The 26,101-nt window shown below is 43.4% G+C and overlaps 1 protein-coding gene across 2 annotated transcripts in view; it reads right to left on the reverse strand.

Annotated features, from left to right (window-relative positions):
* LOC137321156 (A disintegrin and metalloproteinase with thrombospondin motifs 3-like) overlaps positions 1-26,101 on the reverse strand; it is a 299,698-nt gene that overhangs the window by 8,714 nt on the left and 264,883 nt on the right. For both annotated transcript variants that reach the window (XR_010962726.1, XM_067983405.1), the window contains exons 17-21: positions 24,987-25,150; positions 19,252-19,417; positions 18,329-18,461; positions 9,671-9,878; positions 1,185-1,302 (exon numbers count right to left, since the gene is read on the reverse strand). Coding sequence is in view for 1 of the 2 variants with exons in the window: in XM_067983405.1 (XP_067839506.1) it covers positions 1,185-1,302; positions 9,671-9,878; positions 18,329-18,461; positions 19,252-19,417; positions 24,987-25,150 (789 nt within the window). In the remaining variant the exon portion in view is untranslated. The remainder of the gene's footprint in view (positions 1-1,184; positions 1,303-9,670; positions 9,879-18,328; positions 18,462-19,251; positions 19,418-24,986; positions 25,151-26,101) is intronic.

The raw sequence follows: 26,101 nt of genomic DNA on the forward strand, positions 1-26,101 counted from the left end.
TCCGGATGTTTCTGCCTCTCTCTCTGTTTTTTTTTCTCTTTTTTTTTCTCTGTTTTTTTTCCCTGTTTGTTTTTTTGTTGAATGTGTATTCGGGGGTTCTGCAGATGACACCTCTCTGTCTGAACACGGTGATTGCCTTGGCAACGGGCAGTTGCAGAGGCAGTCTGTAAACACCATGTATTATTCAATATGTATAAATGCGTAGGCTTCAAGGAGATCTTGAAACATTTACCTGAGGAAGGAGAAAATCTCCGAAAGCTTGTGAATTTAAAATAAAATTGCTGGACTATAACTTGGTGTTGTAAAATTGTTTACAATTGTCAACCCCAGTCCATCACCGGCATCTCCACATCATGACTTTGTGTTGAGGCAAAGGTCAGGAACATTGGCCTTTAGCCTTTGCCTCATGATATGTTAATAAGCTACAAAATGTAGTAACGTTCCCTGAATACTAAGTGATTAAAACTGCCTTATCTCATCAGCAAATTTTAAAATTCATTTGTAAGTGGCAACGAGGCAGTAAATGGGTCTGCTCGAGGCAGAGCCTGTGCACTGCTCAGGGCCCAGAGCTGATCTGTAACAAGGTTGTGCTTTCAGGCTCAATCCTGGTGCTGGAAAGGAACAACAACACTCAAGACAAGAGGTCAGGGAGGTTGCAGGAAAATCAGCCCTAAATCTTATTTTGTGGTTTTTGTAAAATTCATCATCCACCATTTCTTACCTCCCTTGGCAATAGGTTTGAATCCAGAATGTACAAAATGCGGCTAATTTTCTGTAGCTCAATGCAGTCTTTCAGAGCTAGGAGGCTGACAACCATTTCAGTTCAGTTCACCAAGTAATAAGACACCTAAATGCTGTTGAGGCCTGATTGGGATGACTAACTCTGGTTGGACGTATTCCTGGAGGTTTCAGCACATGACCTCCAAACTCCCCGCCCCAGTCAAACAGCCTTACCACCTCCCCCCCCCCCCCCCCCCATTTCCAATAATTTTATAACTAATAAACAAAATTGCTCAAAGAAAGTGAAAAAAACCCACAATTTTTCTTATGCCCCTATGATTTTTCTCCCGGGTTGCTTGCAGCAGTGTCCGGGAGTATAATCTTTAATTCCTGGAGACTCCAGGATAATCCTGGACGGTTGGTAACCCTAGGCCTGTCGAATGGGCACAGTCACAGGTACATACCACTACACGGGGGAAGTCTGCAGACTCTTGTAGCTTCTGGCTTCTCACCGTCACACTGATCACTTGCACGACATATGATCTGTCTTTGCTCAATTCCTTCACCACATGTGACGGAGCACTGTGAAGAATCAGAAATACAAATCAACGAGGGGAAGAAAGAACAAACCAGCTTGCATTTATATAGCACCTTTCACAGTAATGGACATGTACCCACCAATACTGTACCCCAGTGTTATACTGTGACAGACCTGTACCCACCAGAACTGTATCCCAGCGTTATACAGTGACAGACCTGTGCCCACCCTGTACTGTACCCACCTCCCCTATGTTATACAGTAACAGGCCTGTACGCACCAGTACTGTAACTCAGTGTTACACAGTTACAGACCTGTACCCACCAGTACTCTACCCGTGTTATACCGTAACAGACCTGTACCCACCAGTACTGTAACTTAGTGTTATAAACTAACAGACTTGTACCCACCAATTCTATACCCCAGTGTTAGAATCATAGAATATTAGAAAGGTTACAGCATGGAAGGAGGCCATTCGGCCCATCGAGTCCGTGCCGGCTCTATGCAAGGGCAATCCAGCTAGTCCCACTCCCCCGCCCTATCCCTGTAGCCCTGCAAACTTTTTCTCTTCAAGTATTTATCCAGTTCCCTTTCAAAAGCTACAATTGAATCTGCCTCCACCACCCCCTCGGGCAGTGCATTCCAGATCCTAACCACTCACTGTGTAAAAGAGTTTTTCCTCATGTCACCTTTGGTTCTTTGGCCAATCACCTTACATCTACTTACTCTGGTTCTTGACCCTTCTGCCAATCGGAACAGTTTCACTCTATCTATTCTGTCGAGATCCTTCATGATTTTGAATACCTCTATCAAATCTCCTCTCATTCGTCTCTGTTCCAAGGAGAACAACCCCAGCTTCTCCAGTCTATCCAGGTAACTAAAGTCCCTCATCCCTGGAATCATTCTAGTAAATCTCTACTACATTCTCCCCATCGCCTTCACATTTTTCCTAAAGTGCGATGCCCAGAACTGGACACAATACTCCAGTTGTGGCCGAACCTGTGTTTTATAAAGGTTCATCATGATGTCCTTACTTTTGTACTCTATGCCTCTATTTATAAGGCCCAGGATCCTGTATGCTTTTTAACCGCTTTCTCAACTAGCCCTGCCACCTTCAATGATTTGTGTACATTTCTATACCTCCAGATCTCTCTGATCCTGTACCCCTTTTAGAATTGTGCCCTTTAGTTTATATTGCCTCTCCTCATTCTTCCTACCGAAATGTATCACCTCGCATTTTTCTGCGTTAAATTTCATCTGCCATGTCTCCGCCCATGCCACCAGCCTGTCGATATCCTCCTGAAGTCTATCGCTATCCTCCTCACTGTTCACTACACTTCCAAGTTTTGTGTCATCTGCAAATTTGGAAATTATGCCCTGTACACCCAAGTCCAAGTCATTAATATATATCAAGAAAAGCAGCGGTCCTAGTACCGACCCCTGGGGAACACCATTGTACACCTCCCTCCAGTCCGTAAAACAACCATTCCCCACTACTCTCCGTTTCCTGTTACTTAGCCAATTTTGTATCCATGCTGTTGCTGCCTCTTTTATTCCATGGGCTTCAATCTTGATGACAAGCCTATTATGTGACACTTTATCAAACGCCTTTTAAAAGTCCATTTACACCACATCAACTGCATTGCCCTCACCTATCCTCTCTCTTACCTCATGAAAAAATTCTATCAAGTTAACTAAACACAATTTGGCTTTAACAAATCCATGCTGGCTTTCCCTAATCAATCCACACTTGTCCAACTGACTGCTAATTCTGTCCCAGATTACCGTTTCTAAAAGTTTCCCCACCACCGAGGTTAAACTGACTGGCCTGTAGTTGCTGGGATTATCCTTACACCCTTTTTTGAACAAAGGTGTAATATTCGCAATTCTCCAGTCCTCTGGCACCACCCCCGTATCTAAGGATGTTTGGAAGATTATGGCCAGGAGCTCCACAATTTCCACCCTTACTTCCCTCAGCAACCTAGGATGCATCCCATCCAGACCGGTGACTTAGCTACTTTAAGTACAGCTAGCCTTTCTAGTACCTCCTCTACAGAACATTTTGGAGGGGGAGGGCGAACAGCCAGCTGTCGTGGTGCACATAGGCACCAACGATATAGGTAAAAAAGGGGATGAGGTCCTAAAAGCAGAATATAGGGAGTTAGGAGGTAAATTTAAAAATAGGACCTCAAAGGTAGTAATCTCAGGATTGCTGCCAGTGCCACGTGCTAGTCAGAGTAGAAATAGGAGGATATTTCAAATGAATACGTGGCTAGAGGAATGGTGCAAGGGGGAGGGATTCAAATTCCTGGGACACTGGAAACGGTTCTGGGGGAGGTGGGACCAGTACAAACCGGACGGTCTGCACCTGGGCAGGGCCGGGACCGCTGTCCTAGGAGGAGTGTTTGCTAGTGCTGTTGGGGAGGGTTTAAACTAAAGTGGCAGGGGGTTGGGAACCTGAGCAGGGAGAGAGAGGAAAGCGTAACAGGAAGGGACAGAAGGTATGGAGTAATAGGTAAAGTGTTAAAAAAGGAAAAAGCAGGAACTAAGCGTCACAAAACAGATTTGAAAGTTCTTTATCTGAATGCACGTAGCATTCGTAACAAAATGGACGAGTTAACGGCACAAATAACTACGTATGGGTATGATCTTGTGGCCATTACAGAAACATGGCTGCAGGGTGACAACGACTGGGAATTAAATATGCCAGGGTATTTAACAATCAGGAAGGACAGGCAGGAAGGAAGGGGAGGTGGGGTGGCTATGTTAATAAAGGAAGGAATCACTGTAATACAGATAAATGATATTGGGACAAAGTATCAAGATAATGAAACAGTTTGGGTGGAGATAAGGAATAATAAGGGGAAAAAAACATTAGTGGGCGTAGTATATAGGCCTCCTAATAGTTGCAACTCTGCTGGAAGAAGTATTAATCAGGAAATAGTCGGGGCATGTAATAAGGGAACAGCTATAATTATGGGGGATTTTAATTATCATATTAACTGGACAAATCAAATTGGGCAGAGCAGCCTTGAGGACGAGTTCATTGAGTGCATCAGGGATGGATTTCTTGAGCAGTATGTAACTGATCCTACTAGGGGGCAGGCAACCTTGGACCTGGTCCTGTGTAATGAGTCAGGATTAATTAATAATGTCCTAGTTAAGGATCCCCTTGGAACGAGCGACCACAACATGGTTGAATTCCATATCCAATTAGAGGGTGAGAAGGTTGATTCTCAAACAAGCGTACTGAGCTTGAATAAAGGAGACTATGATGGTATGAGAGCGGAATTGATTAAAGTGGACTGGGAAAATAGATTAAAGGGTAAGACGGTACATGAGCAGTGGTGTTCATTTAGGGAGTTATTTTACAACTTTCAAAATAAATATATTCCACTGAGGAAAAAAGGTTGTAAAAGAAATGACAGCCATCCGTGGCTAAGTAAAGAAATCAAGGATAGTATCCGACTAAAAACAAGGACATATAAGGTAGCCAAACTTAGTAGGAGGATAGAAGATTGGGAATTCTTCAAAAGACAGCAAAAAGTAACTAAAGGATTGATTAAGAAAGGGAAGTTAGATTATGAAAAGAAATTAGCAAAAAATATAAAAACAGATAGCAAGAGTTTCTATAGTTATATAAAAAGAAAAAGGGCGGCTAAGGCAAACGTAGGTCCCTTAGAGGATGAGACCGGGAAATTAATGGTGGGAAACATGGAGATGGCAAAAATGCTGAACAAATATTTTGTTTCAGTCTTTACGGTAGAGGACACTAAGAATATCCCAACACTGGACAAACAGGGGACTCTACGGGGGGAGGAGCTAAATACGATTAAAATCACTCAGGAGATGGTACTCAGTAAAATAATGGGACTCAAAGCGGATAAATCCCCTGGACCTGATGGCTTCCATCCTAGGGTCTTGAGGGAAGTGGCAGTAGGGATTGTGGATGCTTTGGTGATAGTTTTCCAAAATTCCCTGGACTCAGGAGAGGTCCCGGCAGATTGGAAAACTGCTAATGTAACACCGTTATTTAAAAAGGGTAGTAGGCAGAAGGCTGGAAATTATAGGCCAGTTAGCTTAACATCTGTGGTGGGTAAAATTTTGGAGTCTATTATTAAGGAGACAGTAACGGAACATTTAGATAAGCATAATTTAATAGGACAAAGTCAGCATGGCTTTATGAAGGGGAAGTCTTGTCTGACAAATTTGCTTGAGTTCTTTGAGGATATAACGTACAGGGTGGATAAAGGGGAACCAGTGGATATAGTGTATTTAGACTTCCAGAAGGCATTTGACAAGGTGCCACATAAAAGATTATTACTTAAGATAAAAAATCACGGGATTGGGGGTAACATTCTGGCATGGGAGGAGGATTGGTTATCGAACAGGAAGCAGAGAGTTGGGATAAATGGTTCATTTTCGGACTGGCAACCAGTAGCCAGTGGTGTTCCACAGGGGTCGGTGCTGGGTCCCCAACTCTTTACAATCTATATTAACGATTTGGAGGAGGGGACCGAGTGCAACATATCAAAATTTGCAGATGATACAAAGATGGGAGGGAAAGTAGAGAGTGAGGAGGACATAAAAAACCTGCAGGGGGATATAGACAGGCTGGGTGAGTGGGCGGAGATTTGGCAGATGCAATATAATATTGGAAAATGTGAGGTTATGCACTTTGGCAGGAAAAATCAGAGAGCAAGTTATTTTCTTAATGGCGAGAGACTGGAAAGTACTGCAGTACAAAGGGATCTGGGGGTCCTCGTGCAAGAAAATCAAAAAGTTGGTATGCAGGTGCAGCAGGTGATCAAGAAAGCCAACGGAATGTTGGCTTTTATTGCTAGGGGGATAGAATATAAAAACAGGGAGGTATTGCTGCAGTTATATAGGGTATTGGTGAGACCGCACCTGGAATACTGCATACAGTTTTGGTCTCCATACTTAAGAAAAGACATACTTGCTCTCGAGGCAGTACAAAGAAGGTTCACTCGGTTAATCCCGGGGATGAGGGGGCGGACATATGAGGAGAGGTTGAGTAGATTGGGACTCTACTCATTGGAGTTCAGAAGAATGAGAGGCGATCTTATTGAAACATATAAGATTGTGAAGGGGCTTGATCGGGTGGATGCAGTAAGGATGTTCCCAAAGATGGGTGAAACTAGAACTAGGGGGCATAATCTTAGAATAAGGGGCTGCTCTTTCAAAACTGAGATGAGGAGAAACTTCTTCACTCAGAGGGTGGTAGGTCTGTGGAATTTGCTGCCCCAGGAAGCTGTGGAAGCTACATCATTAGATAAATTTAAAACAGAAATAGACAGTTTTCTAGAAGTAAAGGGAATTAGGGGTTATGGTGAGCGGGCAGGAAATTGGACATGAAGCTGAGTTCGGATCGGTCAATGCCCTGTGGGTGGCGAAGAGGGCCCAGGGGCTGTGTGGCCGGGTCCTGCTCCTACTTCTTGTGTTCTTTAGATTTGTGGTTGGGATCAGATCAGCCATGATCTTATTGAATGGCGGAGCAGGCTCGAGGGGCCGATTGGCCTACTCCTGCTCCAATTTCTTATGTTCTTATGTTCTTTATAAATCTTTAGCCTATCCAGTATCTCAACTACATCTTCCTTTACTGAGACTCTGGCAGCATCTTCTTCCTTGGTAAAGACAGATGCAAAGTACCCATTTAGTACCTCGGCCATGCCCTCTGCCTCCATGAATAATTGTAAGGAGTCGTACAACACCAGGTTATAGTCCAACAGCTTTATTTGAAATCACAAGCTTTCGGAGCTTTGCTCCTTCGTCAGGTGAGTGAAGAGTTGCATAAAGGCACCGCATATATAGTCAGAGAACAATGCCTGGTGATGACAGATAATCTTTCTAACTGCCCTTTATCACACCTCGGCAGAGAGATAATCACAGCAATCAAAGGCGTGAATGGTGTTCAGACAGGTTAGTCAGGGAAACATTACATCCTGACTAACCTGTCTGATTGGATGTAATGTTTCCCTGACTAACCTCTGTCTGATTGGATGTAATGTTTCCCTGACTAACCTGTCTGAACACCATTCACGCCTTTGATTGCTGTGATTATCTCTCTGCCGAGGTGTGATAAAGGGCAGTTAGAAAGATTATCTGTAATCACCAGGCATTGTTCTCTGACTATATATGCGGTGCCTTTATGCAACTCTTCACTCACCTGATGAAAGAGCAAAGCTCCGAAAGCTTGTGATTTCAAATAAAGCTGTTGGACTATAACCTGGTGTTGTGCGACTCCTTACATTTGTCCACCCCAGTCCATCACCGGCATCTCCACTCCATGAATAATAGATCTCCTTTTTGGTCCCTAATCGGCCCCATCTGTCTTCTTACTACCCGTTTACTGTTTACATGCCTATATAAAACTTTTGGATTCCCTTCAATGTTGGCCGCCAGTCTATTCTCATACTCTCTCTTTGTCCCTCTTATTTCTTTTTTTACTTCCCCTCTAAACTTCCTATATTCAGCCTGGTTCTCACTTGTGTTATCAACCTGACATCTGTCATGTGCCCCTTTTTTCTGCTTCATCTTACTCTCGATCTCTTTTGTCATCCAGGGAGCTCTGGCTTATACACTGGTGTTATACAGTGGCAGACCTGTACTCACCTGCACTGTACCCATGTCCCCCGTGTTATACAGTGATAGACCTGCACCCACCAGTACTGTACCCCAGTTTAAGGGTGATGGAGCTATACCCACCAGTGCAGTACCCACCTCCCCTCTATTACACAGTGAGAGACTTGTACCGACCTGTACCGTATCCACCTCCTCCCGTGTTATACAGTGACAGACCTGTACCCACCTGTACCGTATCCATCTCCTCCATGTTATTACAGTGACACACTTGTACCCACTAGTCCTGTACCCCAGTTCATTTCTGGTGAAGCACTTTGGGGCGTATTGAGGATTTAAAAAAATTTGTTCATGGGATGTGGGCATCGCTGGCAAGGCCAGCATTTATTGCCCATCCCTAATTGCCCTTGAGAAGGTGGTGGTGAGCCGCCTTCTTGAACCGTTGTAGTCCATGTGGTGAAGGTTCTCCCACAGTGCTGTTAGGTAGGGAGTTCCAGGATTTTGACCCAGCGACGATGAAGGAACGGCGATATATTTCCAAGTCGGGATAGTGTGACTTGGAGGGGAACGTGCAGGTGGTGTTGTTCCCATGTGCCTGCTGCTCTTGTCCTTCTAGATGGTAGAGGTCGTGGGTTTGGGAGGTGCTGTCGAAGAAGCCTTGGCGAATTGCTGCAGTGCTTCCTGTAGATGGTACACACTGCAGCCATGGTGTGCCGGTGGTGAAGGGAGTGAATGTTTAGAGTGGTGGATGGGGTGCCAATCAAGTGGGCTGCTTTGTCCTGGATGGTGTCGAGCTTCTTGAGTGTTGTTGGAGCTGAACTCATCCAGGCTAATGGAGAGTATTCCATCACACTCCTGACTTGTGCCTTGTAGATGGTGGAAAGGCTTTGGGGAGTCAGGAGGTGAGTCACTCGCCGGAGAATACCCAATCTCTGACCTGCTCTTGTAGCCACAGTATTTATGTGGCTGGTCCAGTTAAGTTTCTGGTCATTGGTGACCCCCAGGATGTTGATGGTGGGGGATTCGATGATGGTGATGCCATTGAATGTTAGACTCTCTCTTGTTGGAGATGGTCATTGCCTGGCACTTGTCTGGCACGAATGTTACTTGCCATTTATCAGCCCAAGCCTGGATGTTGTCCAGGTCTTGCTGCATGTGGGCACGGGCTGCACCTGAGGGGTTGCGAATGGAACTGAACACTGTGCAATCATCAGCGAACATCCCCATTTCTGACCTTATGATGGAGGGAAGGTCATTGATGAAGCAGCTGAAGATGGTTGGGCCTAGGACACTGCCCTGTGGAACCCCTGCAGCAATGTCCTGGGGCTGAGATGATTGGCCTCCAACAACCACTACCATCTTCCTTTGTGCTAGGTATGACTCCAGCCACTGGAGAGTTTTCCCCCTGATTCCCATTGACTTCAATTTTACTCGGGCTCCTTGGTGCCACACTTGGTCAAATGCTGCCTTGATGTCAAGGGCAGTCACTCTCACCTCACGACACTATGTAAATGCAAGGTCTTTCTATCTTTTTCTCCTATTATAATTGCTATTTGCTGGGACACCCCTTGCTCTCCTTTTCATATGGCATCTGCACGGTCTGAGAAAACGCAAAGCCGTCATTATTTCTTATTGAACAACACTTCATCGTTTACAGTACGAAGGATGTCTTCGTTTTAAATACCATTTCCCACCAACATGAGAGCCAACTTCCTAACAGATCCAAAGGGACGGCTTGTGACGTGCAACGAGCCCTATAGATTTTTTTTAAAACATATGTTGCATTGATATGAAGCCTTTGTGCTCACTAACCTCTACCCACGGTCCTGTCCTCCACTGTGCCGGGCAGGGTTTTCGATTACAAGCCCGGCGGCTCTCCAAGCGTTCCCCGATGCAATATTTACTGTGCACTGAGCGGTTCGTTCCATTGGGCAGCAACTGCATGCAGCGAACAGTGCGAATCTGGTACCCAGAACTCCCACAGGATTTCGTGCAGTGTTCCCATTCCTCTGCTATCCAGCTGGAGGAAGCAACAAAAAAATAAAATGAATTCGCAGAGATCATTGTAATATTCCGAGCATTAACTGAGTACTTTGCTGAACAAACATGGAGAGCAGCAATCAGCCACTTTGGATCGTTGAGGGTTTTCAAACCTGGTTAGAGAGAGCTAATTATCTGAAGACAATATCTGTGATTGTTTATAGAATCATAGATTCATAGAAAGTTACGGCACAGAAGGAGGCCATTTGGCCCATCATGTCTGTGTCCGTTTAGGAAGATTTTATAAATTGATATCAGTATAGTGACTGAATTAATTGGATAATCATAGAGAGGCTTGTTTAACCTCATATGTGTTTATATAGTGTAGGTCAGGGTTAAAGAGGTACCTGCTCCCTTATCTACAAAATACACACATAGGACATATTTATGCACACCGACTACGCACACTATCTGCACACAGCACTCAGATAGACTGTACTCACACAGACTGCACACATTCAGAACACTATACTCACACAGACTGCACACTATCTGCATACTGTACTCACACAAATTGCACACTATTTACTCACATTATGCTCTCACAAACAGCACATTATTTAAACACAGTGAACTCACAGACTGCACACTGTACTCACACAAACTGCACACTTTTTACTCACACTATACTCTCACAGACGGCACACTATTCACACATACTGAATTCACAGACTGCACACTGTACTCACACAAACTGCACACTATTTACACACACTACACTCTCACAGACAGCATACTATTCACACATACTGTACTCACACAAACTGCAGACTATTTACACATTATACTCTCACAGACTGCACACTATTTACACAAAGTGAACTCACACAAAGTGCACATTATTTACACACACTATATCTGCACACATTGCACACTCACAAACTGCATTTACACACAGTGTACTCATGCAGATTGCACGAATAGCATAACAGAATATATTTTAACAACCTAATCTGTTACAGGCACCACTAAGAAAGGATCAGGTCGTCCACCACTACTGTACAGTTATGCTTCAAAGAAAGATTTTCCGGTGCTGCAGTGGAAATAATTGTAGGTTAAGCAAAAGGGAGTTAGAAAAAGGCTGTTCCAGCAAACTCAGTAACAACAGGGAGCCACAGAGTGGTGGCATGCAGGCCTGTGCTTAGCACCCTCCATAATGCAGAAGTAATGACCTCAGCCATATTGCTCAGAAACATCCAGAGAGGGTCATCGCCAGCTGCTCTCTCGTGCCATGTTATCAGTTCTGGGCAGCATTGGCAAAGATTTGAGAGCTTAATTCCTGCTTCCTTTTCTGCTGCAGTTGGTACATGGTTAAAGGGGAACAATGAAAGGAGAAATATAAGAACATAAGAAATAGGAGCAGGAGTAGGCCAATTGGCCCCTCGAGCCTGCTCCGCCATTCAATAAGATCATGGCTGATCTGATCCTAACCTCAAATCTAAATTCATGTCCAATTTCCTGCCCGCTCCCCGTAACCCCTAATTCCCTTTACTTCTAGGAAACTGTCTATTTCTGTTTTAAATTTATTTAATGATGTAGCTTCCACAGCTTCCTGGGGCAGCAAATTCCACAGACCTACTACCCTCTGAGTGAAGAAGTTTCTCCTCATCTCAGTTTTGAAAGAGCAGCCCCTTATTCTAAGATTATGCCCCCTAGTTCTAGTTTCACCCATCTTTGGGAACATCCTTACCGCATCCACCCGATCAAGCCCCTTCACAATCTTATATGTTTCAATAAGATCGCCTCTCATTCTTCTGAACTCCAATGAGTAGAGTCCCAATCCACTCAACCTCTCCTCATATGTCCACCCCCTCATCCCCAGGATTAACCGAGTGAACCTTCTTTGTACTGCCTCGAGAGCAAGTATGTCGTTTCTTAAGAATGGACAACAAAACTGTATGCAGTATTCCAGGTGCAGTCTCACCAATACCTTATATAACTGCAGCAATACCTCCCTGTTTTTATATTCTATCCCCCTAGCAATAAAAGCCAACATTCCGTTGGCCTTCTTGATCACCTGCTGCACCTGCATACTAACTTTTTGATTTTCTTGCACTAGGACCCCCAGATCCCTTTGTACTGCAGTACTTTCCAGTTTCTCGCCATTAAGATAATAACTTGCTCTCTGATTTTTCCTGCCAAAGTGCATAACCTCATATTTTCCAATATTGTATTGCATCTGCCAAATCTCCGCCCACTCACCCAGCCTTTCTATATCCCCTTGTAGGTATTTTATATCCTCCTCACTCTCTACTTTCCCTCCCATCTTTGTATCATCTGCAAACTTTGATATGTTACACTCGGTCCCCTCCTCCAAATCGTTAATATAGATTGTAAAGAGTTGGGGACCCAGCACCGACCCCTGCGGAACACCACTGGCTACTGGTTGCCAGTCCGAGAATGAACCATTTATCCCAACTCTCTGCTTCCTGTTAGATAACCAATCCTCCACCCATGCCAGAATATTACCTCCAATCCAGTGATTCTTTATCTTGAGCAATAATTATGTGGCACCTTGTCGAATGCCTTCTGGAAGTCTAAATACACTACGTCCACTGGTTCCCCTTTATCCACCCTGTACGTTATATCCTCAAAGAACTCAAGCAAATTTGTCAGACATGACTTCCCCTTCATAAAGCCATGCTGACTTTGTCCTATTAAATTATGTTTATCCAAATGTTCCGCTACTGTCTCCTCAATAATAGACTCCAAAATTTTACCCACCACAGATGTTAGGCTAACTGGTCTATAATTTCCAGCCTTCTGCCTACTACCCTTTTTAAATAAGGGTGTTACATTAGCAGTTTTCCAATCTGCCGGGACCTTTGCCGAGTCCAGAGAATTTTAGAAAATTATTACCAAAGCATCCACAATCCCTACTGCCACTTCCCTCAAGACCCTAGGATGTAAGCCATCAGGTCCAGGGGATTTATCCGCCTTGAGTCCCATTAATTTACTGAGTACCAATTCCTTAGTGATTTTAATCGTATTTAGCTCCTCCCCCCCCCTAGAGCCCCTGTTTGTCCAGTGTTGGGATATTCTTAATGTCCTCTACCGTAAAGACTGAAACAAAATATTTGTTCAGCATTTTTGCCATCTCCATGTTTCCCACCATTAATTTCCTGGTCTCATCCTCTAAGGGACCTATGTTTGCCTTAGCCCCCCTTTTTCTTTTTATGTAACTATAGAAACTCTTGCTATCTGTTTTTATAATTTTTGCTAATTTATTTTCATAATTTTTGAAGTCTTCCCAATCTTCTATCATCCCACTAAGTTTGGCTACCTTATATGTCCTTGCTTTTAGTTGGATACTATCCTTAATTTCTTTACTTAGCCACGGATGGCTGTCATTTCTTTTACACCCTTTTTTCCTCAGTGGAATATTTTTTTTTGAAAGTTGTAAAATAACTCCTTAAATGAACACCACTGCTCATGTACCGTCTTACCCTTTAATCTATTTTCCCAGTCCACTTTAATCAATTCCGCTCTCATACCATCATAGTCTCCTTTATTCAAGCTCAGTACGCTTGTTTGAGAACCAACCTTCTCACCCTCTAATTGGATATGGAATGTAACCATGTTATGGTCACTCATTCCAAGGGGATCCTTAACTAGGCCATTATTAATTAATCCTGGCTCATTACACAGGACCAGGTCCAAGGTTGCTTGCCCCCTTGTAGGATCAGTTAAATACTGCTCACGAAATCCATCCCTAATACACTCAATAAACTCTTCCTCAAGGCTGCCCTGCCCAATTTGATTTGTCTAGTTAATATGATAGTTAAAATCCCCCATAATTATAGCTGTTCCCTTATTACATGCCCCAACTATTTCCTGAGTAATGAAACAAGGATGATGATCCCTCAAATAAACAAGGAACAAAAGCTAAAATCTTGGCTCTGACAGAAGAGAGAATGAGGTAGAAATGACCTCAGATATTTTGGACCAGTGACAGTACTACATACTGCTACCAGACCACAAACCTACAGAAATACTTTCAGATCGCTGGGAATTTGGGACCTGGATTTTGCTCGGAGCAGGAATCAGTGAGTTACTCATCAGTTGGGTTACATCGAGTTACATCGAAACTACAGCACATCCCTCCCTACTTCATCTAACCCTATAAGGATACCCTTCTATTCCTTTCTCCCCCATGTGCTTATCTAGCTTCCCCTTAAATGCATCTATGCTATTTGCCTCAACTACTCCTTGTGGTAGCAAGTTCCACATTCTTACCACTCTTTGAGTAAAGAAGTTTCTGCTGAATTCCCTATTGAATTTATTAGTGATTATTTTATATTTATGACCTCTAGTTATGGATTCCCCCACAAGTGGAAACATTTACTCTACGTCTACCCTACCAAACCCTATCATTACCTTAAAGACCTCTATTAGGACACCCCTCAGCCTTCTCTTTTCTCGAGAAAAGAGCCCCAGTCTGTTCAGCCTTTCCTGATAAGGATATCCTCTCAGTTCTGGTATCATCCTTGTGAAATCTTTTTTGCACCTTCTCCAGAACCTCTTTCTATAATATGCAGACCAGAACTGTGCACAATACTCCAAGTGTGGTCTAACCAGAGTCCTATACAAGTTTAACATAATGTCTTCATTTTTCAATTCTATCCCTGCAGAAATGAACCCTGGTGCTTGATTTGCCTTTTTTATGGCCTTATAAACCTGTGTGGCTACTTGTAGTGATTTGTATATCTGTAACCCAGATCCCTTTGCTCCTTTATCCTGTTTAGACTCTTATTATCCAAGTAGTATGTGGACCCCTTATTCTTCCTACCAAAATGCACCACCTCACACTTATCTATATTGAAATTCATTTGCCAATTACATGCCCATTCTGCAAGTTTATTAATGTCCTCTTGCATTTTGACACATTCTTCCTTTGTATTAACTACACCCCCCAAATTTGGTGTCATCTGCAAATTTTGAAATTGTACTTCCGATTCTTGAATCCAAGTCGTTAATGTAAATTGTGAACAACATTGGTCCCAGCACCGATCCCTGTGGAACACCACTTCCCATCTTTTGCCAGTCTGTGTAGCTACCCTTAACCCCTAATCTCTGTTTTCTGTTTTGCAGCCAACTTGCTATCCATTCTGCTACCTGTTCCCTGACTCCATACGCTCTGACCTTAGCCATGAGTCTACTATGTGGTACCTTATTGAAGGCCTTTTGAAATTCCAAATATATTACATCTACTCCATTACCCTTGTCTACTCTTTCTGTTACTTCTTCAAAAAATTCAATAAGGTTGGTCAAGCATGATTTTCCCTTCTGAAATCCTGACTATTGTTTATTATATTTTCATTCTCTAGATATATTTCTATTACATCTTTGAGTAAAGATTCCATCATCTTTCCTACTACCAACGTTACCTGTGAGTTTATCCTATGCATCCCTTAGTGGCCCTATCCCTATTCTGATTTTTCTTTTGTTATTTATGTGTCTGTAGAATTCTTTACTATTTCTTTTTATATTCCTTGATAATTTAATCTTTTAGATTCTCTTTGCTTTCCTACTTGTTTTTTTGACTTCTATCCTAATGTCTTCGTATTCCCTTTTGTCAGCCTCTCCTTTATTATCTATGTACTTAGAGTATGCCTTTCTCTTTAGTTTTAATTTTACCCTTATCTCTTTATTCATCCATGGTGTTTCATTACTGGCTAGTTTGTTCTTGCTTTTTAGAGGAATATATTTCTCCTGAACTCTATTGATCACTGTTTTGAATATTATCCAAAATTCTTTTCCAGTTTACCTGCCCCAGTTCCATTCTCATCCCCTCAAAATTAGCCTTTTTCGATCTATTACTTTGGTCTTTGTCTTACTTATATCTTTCTCAATCATTATTTTATTATGTTATGATCGCTATTGCCTAGATATTCCTCTACACTTACTTCCCTTATCTGTTCTGGTTTATTTCCCATTACTAGATCCAGCAGTGATTCCTCTCTGGTTGAGCTTCTCACATACTGGGTAAGAAAGGAGTCCTGTACACACTGTTAAAACTCCATTCCCTTTTCCCCTTTCCCTACCTCTTCTTGCCAGTTTATTTGGGGGTAGTTGAAATCTCCCATGATTATTATTCAATGTTTTTTACTCATTTCATAGATTTGTCTACATATTTTATCCTGGACTTCCCTTCCACTATTAGGTGGTCTGTAGAATATACTATTAACACGATCGATTCCTTCTTATCCTTTATTTAAATCCATATGGATTCTGTTTCTATCTTAATGTTACCTATGTCCCATTTTCTATTGCCATTATGGTGTCTCTAAATAGTACCGCTACCCCACCCCCTCTTCTTCCTTCCCTATCCTTTCTAAATATGTTACATTCTGCAATATTTAACTGCCAGTCCTGTTCTTTATGTAACCATGTTTCAGTTATCCCTACCTCATCTGGCTCCTCGCTATGAAATATTGCCTCCATTTCCCCCATTTTGTTTCAGATGCTGTGTACTTTGCTGTACAGGCAATTTAATGTGTTTTTAGTAATTGTTCCCCTCACTTTGTTTTAAGAGTCATTTTGAACTTATAATTATATTTGTTCCCTGACCGATTATGTTACCTTAAGTTGGTCAGACTTTTACTCTCATTTCCTATTTATTTTTTCTTCAGACTTATGTTATCTTCCCAGATCCCACCCCCCCCCATCTTACTAGTTTAAAGTCCCACTGACAGCCCTATTTATCCATTCCGCTAGGACACTGGTCTCATTCCGGTTCAGGTGACGCCTGTCCCAACGGTACAGCTCCTTCTTGTCCCAGTACTGGTGCCAGTCTTTCAGCCACGCGTTCACCTTCCTGGTCTGTTTATCCCTATGCCAATTAGCACGTGGCTCGGGTAGTAATCCTGAGATTACCACCTGTGAGATCTTGCTTTTTAATTTAGTTCCTAACTTCTGATATTCTCTTAGCAGGACCTCCTCCTCGTTATGTTGTATGAAATGGGCCCAAAATTCCAGCTTGGATCAATAGGCAGGTCGACCTCCAGCGACCACAATTTGGGGTGGAACCCAATTCCGGCAGGATTCCATCCCGTTTTTTCAATGCTGCAATTTCTCTAGCAAGGGAAGCCACTCCTCCACCCCTCCCACTCTTTCCCACATCAGAGGGATGGTCTGGGAGAGTTCCTAGCTACGCTGACAGCTGGCGTGAGCTCCACTGCGCTCTTCTGAATGGCCCTAACCCCTCACAGCAACTGATGCTCCCTTGCAGGCATTGGTCTCCCACCCTGTCCATGGAAACGATTCTGTCCCCAGGGATTTAGAACGATCCTATTGATTTGGGCAGACTCGGGGTCCGTTCGTGTGGGCTTAGGGTCTGCTCCACCACTCTTCCACCAGCGGAGCGGCCCTTCAGAAATTTCTGGGTATAGGCCAGATGTTTGACTGCTGCAGTAGACAGCGAAGGCTGGGAACTCAGGCCCTATGACAAAGTATTGGTCACACTGCACAAAGGGAAGTTTGTTTGTTGCGGTTCCAATGGCTCATGCCAACTGTGGGCGGGATTTCAGCCACATTTGAGAGGAAATGGGTTGTAAAGAATTTTAATTAGTGATGAACAGTTATTGAAAACCTCAGAGTTGTTTCGCACTGGCCTTTGTCTCCACAGCATTCCAACAAAAACTGGAAAATTATCAATGCTTTAGAAGCCACCTTCAGTGGTAATGCCATGGGGAATCAGTAGTGCCAAGGAGAACCATTAGTGCCACAGGGAAAGATTAGTGCTAAGGAAAACCGTTAGTGCCATGGGGAACCATTAGTGCCAGGGAGAAAGGTTAGTGCCAGGAAGAAAGGTTAGTGCCAGGGAGAACCGATAGTGCCCAGGGGAACCATTAGTGCCAGGGAGAAAGGTTAGTGCCAAGGAGAAAGGTTAGTGCCATGGGGAACCATTAGTGCCATGGGGAACCATTAGTGCCAGGGAGAAAGGTTAGTGCCAGGGAGAACCGTTAGTGCCCAGGGGAACTGCTGGTGCCAAGGTGAACCGTTAGTGCTAGGGAGAACCGTTAGTGCCACGGTGAACCATTCGTGCCAGGGTGAACCGTTAGTGCCCAGGGGAACTGTTAGTGTCAGGGAGAACCGTTAATGCCCAGGGGAACTGTTAGTGCCAAGGGGAAGCGTTATTGCCATGGTGAACCGTTAGTGCTAGGGAGAACCGTTAGTGCCCAGGGGAACCGTTAGTGCCAAGGGGAATGATTAGTGCCAGGGAGAACCGTTAGTGCCAGGGAGAACCGTTAGTGCCAGGGAGAATCATTAGCACCAAGGGAAACCGTTAGACCAAGGGAACCGTTAGACCAAGGGAACCGTTAGTGCCCAGCAGAACTATTAGTGCCCAGAGAACTATTAGTGCCAAGGGGAACCATTAGTACGAAGGAGAATATCATTTCACTAGTTGTAGCAATAATTGGTACTTACACAGGCAGTGTACATTCCTGCAGGTTACACATTCTGCGAATGGGTTTTGGCTTTTTATCTGTATCACAGTAGCTACGATGAACCATTTTATTGTCCGTTTTCCTGCGGCATCCGTATTTTGTGTACTGAAAACCTAATAACAAAAGTTTAGTTACTTTTCCGAGCTAGACACAACTTGCACTGTTGTATTATATATACACACAACTGTACAAAGTAACTTGCTGCATCCTTCACCCCCTTCTCATTTATTCATTCTCAGGATGTGAGTGTCGCTGCCAAGTTTGACATTTATTGCCCATCCCTAGATGCCCTGAGAAGGTGGTGGTGGGCCCTCTTTTTGAACCGCTGGGTAGCAGTTTGATACAACTGAGTAGCTTGCTAGGCCACTTCAGGGGGCAATGAAGTGTCAAACACTTTGGTGTCGGACTAGAGTCTCATATAGGTCAGACCGGGTAAGGACAGCGGTTTTCCTTCCCTAATGGGCATTAGGGAACCAGTTGGATTTTTATGACAATCTAACAGCTTCATGGTCGCTTTTATTGTTACCAGCTTTTTTTTCCCGGATTTTTAAAATTGAATTCAAATTCTCAAACTGCCATGAAAGAAAGAAAAATTTGCATTTATATTAAACCTTTCATGACCCCAGGATGTCCCAAAGCGCATTACCAAATGAATTACTTTTGAAGGGAAATACTCTCACCTTCTGACTCAAGCGAGAGTATTTCCCACCGTGCCACTGCTGACACTGTGGTTAGCACAGCAAGCACTAAATGGTTAACAGCAAGCACTAAATGGTTAACAGCAAGCACTAAATGGTTAACAGCAAGCACTAAATGTTTTTTTGCTGCGGTTAAATATCATCGAAGTACAAACCCCTGGTAAAGCAGATATTCACGTTTTACTATATATTCAGACAGAATTACCTCCACCGCACGGTTTGGAACACTGGGACCAGCTCTTCAAAGCCCATTCAAATGCGTCAACATCCTCTGGAAGCACATTATTATTGCTGATGGTTGGCAAGGAGTCCTCATGAATAATGTAGTTATAGGTGAGACTAGATTTTGTGCTATTATTCCGAGGGATAATCTGAAATAAGTAGAAGGTTTAAAAGCGAGAGTTAGAAAGCCACCACTCTGTGTCGTGGATCGCTGAAGATGCCACATCTGAACAGCTCCAGCGATTGGCATTTTTTTGGTCTGACACATGGAAACTCATCACTGTGTTTAAGAGTCTCCAAACCAAGCTACTGGGAAATATTTTGTTTCTACGCTTGTCTCATTATCACCTCCTTTTGCCTTGCCATTTGTCATCCCTTTTGTCATTTAATCACTCCTGCCCTCCACCCTCTCACAGACCTTCCAATTTGTTCTTTTCCTGCCCCTCTTTTCCCTGCTTAAAAGCTGTTCATCTCTAACATCTTCCAGTTCTGATAAAAAGTCATTGACCTGAAATGTTAACTCTGTTGCTCTCTCCAAAGATGCTGCCTGACCTGCTGAGTGTTTCCAGCATTTTCTGTTTTTATCATTGAGAAATCTACACAGGTAGAGATTCGATCCGCCCGATAGAGAGTGCACGGACCTCACTTAGCTTTGCCCAGAGAGCTTAAGCACAAGTTAGCAGAGCCAAGACTGCACAGAGCTTCACAATGCTTATCCAGTCAGGACTGCCCTACCAGGTAGGGGTTAGGCTCGCTGGATTATTTGGAGCTGAGTGGGAAGAAAGTAGCCTCCAGTGACAGGTCCACCTCTCCAAGTTCCATTAGTGAGCCAGACTGACTGGTCAATTATTAACAGTAAACCTGGAGCACCTTGGACCTGTATGGTTCAGCTATCAATATACTGAGTCTGCCCCAGTTTGACTTGGTTGCAAACTTCCATCATCGAGCGTGTCATCTTGGAGCCATCTTCATTGAATAATGGAATGATACAGCGCAGAAAGAGGCCATTTGGCCCATCGTGCCTGTGCTGGCTCATTGAAAGAGCTATCCAATTAATCTCATTCTCCTGCCCTTTCCCCATAGCCCTGCAAATTTTTCCCCTTCAAGTATTTATCCAATTCCCTTTTGAAAATTATTATTGAATCTGCTTCCACCACCATTTCAGGCAGTGCATTCCAGATCATAACAATTTGGTGCTTAAAAAAAAGTCTCTTCATCTCGCCTCTGGTTCTTTTACCAAATACCTTAAATCTGTGCCCTTTGGTTACTGACCCTTCTGCCATTGGAAACAGTTTCTCCTTAATTACTCTAATAAAACCTATTATGACTTTTCCCCTTAAACTTTTCTTGCTTTTGTACTCTATGCCTCTATTTATAAAGCCAAGGATCCCATGCTTTTTTAACAGCTTTCTCAACTTGTCCTGCCACCTTCAAAGATTTGTGCACATACATCCCAGGCCTCTCTGTTCTTGCACCCTTTTTAAAATTGTACCATTTAATTTATATTGTCTATCCTCATTCTTCCTACCAAAATGCATCGCTTCACACTGCTCTGCATTAAATTTCATCTGCCATGTGTCTTCCCATTTCACCAGTCTGTCTATGTCCTCTAGTAGTCTGTTACTATCCTCCTCACTGTTTACTACATTTCTGAGTTTTTTGTCATCTGCATAATTTGAAATTATGTCCTGTATACGCAAGTCCAGGTCATTAATATATATCAAAAAGAGAAGCGGTCTTAATACCGACCCCTGGGGACACCACTGCACACTTCCCTCAGGTCCGAAAAACAATCGTTCACCACTACTCTCTGCTATCTGTCCCTTAACCAATTACCTATCTATGCTGCCACTGCCCCTTTAATCCCATGGGCTTCAATTTTGTTAACAAGTCTAATACGTGGTACTTTAAAAAACGCCTTTTTAAAGCTCATATACACATCAACCGCACTACCCTCGTCAACCCTCTCCGATACTTCATCAAAGAACTCAATCAAGTTAGTCAAACACGATTTGCCTTTAATAAATCCGTGCTAGCAGTCAATTATTAACCCATCTTGATCTCATCAGGAGCATTGCTTACCTTACCACTAGTTGGTCATTAACAATTGAAAAGCGCAGGTATTGAGCTCTGGCTAGGTGGGTAGCAGGTATGGGGAGCTCCTCATGAGTAGCACCGCAAACAATAAAACTCATCCATAAAGTGTGTGAGTATATTGCCCACATTCTCGACCACAACATGCGCACACACCGTGTCCCAATGAACAGCGGTTCCAACAGTCCGAGGTGTGGATGTTCAGCAGCTACTTACCTTTCTGCAACCCGCTCAGGGTGGGCACTGAGCCCTGATTATAAGAGTGAGTGTTTGCGTAGCCAGCCTCCAGGTAATCCCTTCCTGCACCTGTCGCCTCATGTCTCATAGGAACATAGGAACGGGAGTAATCCAATCAGCCCCTCAAACCTCCTCTGCCATTCAATTAGATCATGGCTGATTCGTACCTCAACTCTATTTACCCCATTTAGCTCAATATCCCTCGCTATCCTTACTAAACAAAAATCTTTCGATCTCAGTCTTGAAAGCTCCAATTGACCCAGCATCCACAGCCTTTTGGGGGAGAGTTCCAGGTTTCTACTACCCTTTGTGTGAAAAGTGCTTCCTGATTTCACTGCTGAATGGCCTAGCTCTAATTTTAAGATCATTTCCCCTCTTTCTTGATTCCCCCACCAGAGGAAATAGTTTCCCTGTATCTGCCCTATCAGATCCTTTTAACATTTTAAACAACTTAATCAGATCACCCCTCAGTCTTCTGTATTCAAGGAATACAAGCTAAGTTTATGGAACCTCTCCTCATAATTTAAACCTCTATGCTCAGGTATCATTTATTTTATTTCTGTTAAGTTTAGTTAATAATCTAATAAATAGAAGCATGGCAGGGCTCCTCAGTCCCGTGGAATGCACATCTTGTGCCATGTGCAAACTCCAGGACGCTTCCCATGTCCTGGACAACCACAAGTGCAGGAAATGTCGTCAGCTGGAGGTGCTCGAGCTCCAGAGTTTGAGCAGCAGTTAGCGTCACTGCAGTGCATCCGCAAGGCTGAGATCTACATGGATAGCACGTTTCTGGAGGTGGTCATTCCGCAGCTTAAGAGAGTGCAAGCAGAGAGGGACTGGTGACCGGCAGACAGACAAAGAGAACCAGGTAGGTAGTGCAGGAGGGCCCTGAGGGCATCATACTCTCTAGCCAGTATTCAGTTCCAAATACTGATTGGTTCCTCTGGGAGTGCAGCCACAGCCAAGACCACAGCACCATGGGTGGCTCAGCTGTACGGGGTGGGGGGAGAAGAAAGGTCAGGAGAGCAATAGTGACAGGGGATTCTACAGTTAGGGGAAAAGATAGGCGTTTCTGCGACGTGATACCAGGATGGTATGTTGCCTCCCTGGTGCCAGAGTCAAAGATGTCACTGAGCGGCTGCAGAACATTCTGGAGGGGAGGGAGACTAGCCAGGAGTCGTGGTCCATATCAGTACCAACGACATAGGTAGAAAGAGGGATGAGGTCCTGCAGGCAGATTTTAAGGAGTTAGGAAAGAGATTAACAAGCAGGGCCTCTAAAGTAGTTTAGATTAATCCCTGTGCCATGAGCTTGGGAATATAGAAATAGGAGGATAGAGCAGATGAATGCGTGGCTGGAGAGATGGTGCAGCCGGGAGGGCTTTAGATTCCTGGGGCATTGGGACCAGATCTGGGGGAGGTGGGACTTGTACAGGCCAGAAGGGTTGCACCTCAATGGAGCTGGGACCAATGTCCTCGCGGGGAGTTTCGCTAGTGCTGTGGGGGGGTTAAACTAATTTGGCACGGGGATGGCTACCTAATGTATTGTTGGAAAGTAGAAACAAGGTGCACAAAGGATTGGGAGAGAAAGATAGCACTTGAATAAGAAATAGTACAGTATTAGGTGTGATCAGACTAAAGGAGAGTACAAGAAAATCTAAGACTGGTTTGCAGTGCATGTGTGTAAATGCACGAAGCGTGGTAAACAAGGTTGGTGAGCTGCAGACACAAGTAGCCACATGGGAATATGATGTTGTGCGATAATGAAGACCTGGCTCAAAAAAGGGCAGGATTGGGTACAAAATATTCCTGGATACAAGGTGTTCAGGAAAGATAGGGAAGGAAAGAAAGGGGTGGGTGGTGGCAGTAATGATTAAGGAGAATATTGCTGGAGAGAGAGGATGTCCTGGAGGGGTCAAGGACAGAATCTATTTGGTTAGAGTTAAGAAACAATGGAGATGCCATTACACTACTGGGTGTATTCTATAGGCCACCAACTAGTAGGGTGGATATAGAGGAGCAAATTTTCAGGGAAATTACAGAGAGGTGCAAAAGCCATATAGTGATAACGGGGGACTTCAACGATCCCAATATACACTGGGATAGTAATAACATAAGGGGCAAAGAGGGGGAGGAATTTTTGAAGTGTGTTCAGGAGAGCTTTCTTGACCAGTATGTGTCCAGCCCAACGAGGAAGGCGGCATTGCTGGATTTGGTTCTGGGGAATGAGACGGGCCAAGTGGAGCAAGTGTCAGTGGGGGAACATTTAGTGAAGAGCGATCACAGTATCATAGGTTTAGAATAACTATGGAAAAGGACATCAACCATTCTAAAGTAAAAATACTCAATTGGAGGAGGGCCAATTTTCTAAGTGCCCCGTTCATACTTCCTTAATAATATATTCTAGCATTTTCCCTACTACTGATGTCAGAAAACAGGGAACTAGAGGCCAGTTAGCCTCTCTCCCTCCTTTTTTGAATAGCGGGGTTAGATTTGCCAACTTACAATCCACGGGGACCGTTCTAGAATCTAGGGAATTCTGGAAGATCAAAACCAATGTATCCACTATCTCTGCAGCCACCTCTTTTAAAACTCTAGAGTGTAGGCCATCAGGTCCATGGGATTTGTCAGCTTTTAGTCCCATTAATTTTACAAAACTTTTTCTTTACTAATCTTAATTACTTTAAGTCTCTCCCTCTCATTAGATTGGTTCCCCACTATTATTTGTTTTTTGTATTTTCTACTATGAAGACAGATATAAAATATTTGTTTAAAGTCTCTGCCATTTCCTTATTCCTCATTATAATTTCTCCTGTCGCTGCCTCTAAGGGACCCACGTTTACTTTCACTAATCTCTTTCTTTTTATGTACTTGTAGAAGCTCTTACAATCTGTTTTTATATTTCTTGCTAGTTTACTCTCATATTTAATTTTCTCCCTCTTTATCAATTTCTTGGTTATCCTTTGCTGATTTCTAAAACCCTCCCAATCCTCAAGCTTACTATTCTTTTGGCAACATTGTAAGCCTCTTCTTTTAATCTCTTGTTAGCCACGGTTGGATCACTTCTCCTGTGGAGTTTTTATTCCTCAAGGAATATATTCATTGGGAATTATGAATTATTTCTTTAAATGTTTGCCATTGCTTATGTACCGTCATATCTTTTAGTCTAATTTCCCAATCTACCTTAGCCAACTCGCCCCTCGTACCTACATAATTGCCCTTGTTTAAATTAAAGACCCTAGTTTCGGACTTAACTACATCACTCTCAAACTTAATATGAAATGATGATCACTCTTCCCCAGAGAATCCTTTATTATAAGATTACTAATTAATCCTCTCTCATCTAAAATGTACAAGCGCTGAATAAGATGAGAGAAGAATCGCTCACCAGGACCACAACAGCATCATGCAAAGGACCATCTGTATGAAGAGTTTCGATATCATCCTTCAAGGTGTATTCCCACTCTATGCCCTCTTCAATAAAAACCTTTGTCTTGGCTTCGTCCCCCTTGCCATTCAGAATGTAGTGGCCTGTAGCCTGGTTCTTGACAGCTGAGAAGTAAAATGAAGATGTTTGTGTGCAAAAATGGATAGCAACACATACCACAAAAGTTACCACAGGATCTCATTTTCTGTTCTCAACAAAGTTATGCCAGAATTTTGTTAAATTGCTTGACTTGAGAAACACTAAACTAAAGATACGAAGGTATAAAAATATTAAATGGATGGAGAAGGTACTCCCTCAATATTATTTCAAAATAGGCCAGAAAAGGAAGGGTGAGGACATAAATATACATTTATATAGTGAGCAATGGTCTTAAAACAGACATAATAAAAACCTTTTTACTCAGTCATAAATTATGAAACTCTAAGAGAGTAGGGTACCTGAAGAATGTGATTCAATGGGTGAATTAAGGGGCTTAAGGTCAGTTAGGGTAGTAGAGGGATTAGTTCAATAGTAGGTAGGCCATGAGAGAGATGAGCCTTCAATAGTAGTTAAGTTACTGGAGAGATGAACTTCAATGGGAGAGTTTGGATATTAAAGGACTGAGCTTCGAAAGGAGAGTTAGGGTGATAGAGGGTGGGCTTCGATGGGAGAGTTAGGGTAATAGAGGGTGAGCTTTGACAGGAGAGTTAGGGTAATAGAGGGTGAGCTTCGATGGGAGAGTTAGGGTAATAGAGGGTGAGCTTCGATGGGAGAGTTAGGGTAATAGAGGGTGAGCTTTGATAGGAGAGTCAGGGTAATAGAGGGTGAGCTTCGATGGGAGAGTTAGGGTAATAGAGGGTGAGCTTCGATGGGAGAGTTAGGGTAATAGAGGGTGAGCTTTGACAGGAGAGTTAGGGTAATAGAGGGTGAGCTTCGATAGGAGAGTTAGGGTAATAGACGGGTGAGCTTCGATGGGGGAGTTAGGGTAATAGAGGGGTGGGCTTCGATAGGAGAGTTAGGGTAATAGAGGGTGAGCTTCGATGGGAGAGTTAGGGTAATAGACGGTGAGCTTCGAT

The sequence above is a fragment of the Heptranchias perlo genome, chromosome 4 (genome assembly GCF_035084215.1).
Source record: "Heptranchias perlo isolate sHepPer1 chromosome 4, sHepPer1.hap1, whole genome shotgun sequence".
Lineage (NCBI taxonomy): Eukaryota > Metazoa > Chordata > Chondrichthyes > Hexanchiformes > Hexanchidae > Heptranchias > Heptranchias perlo.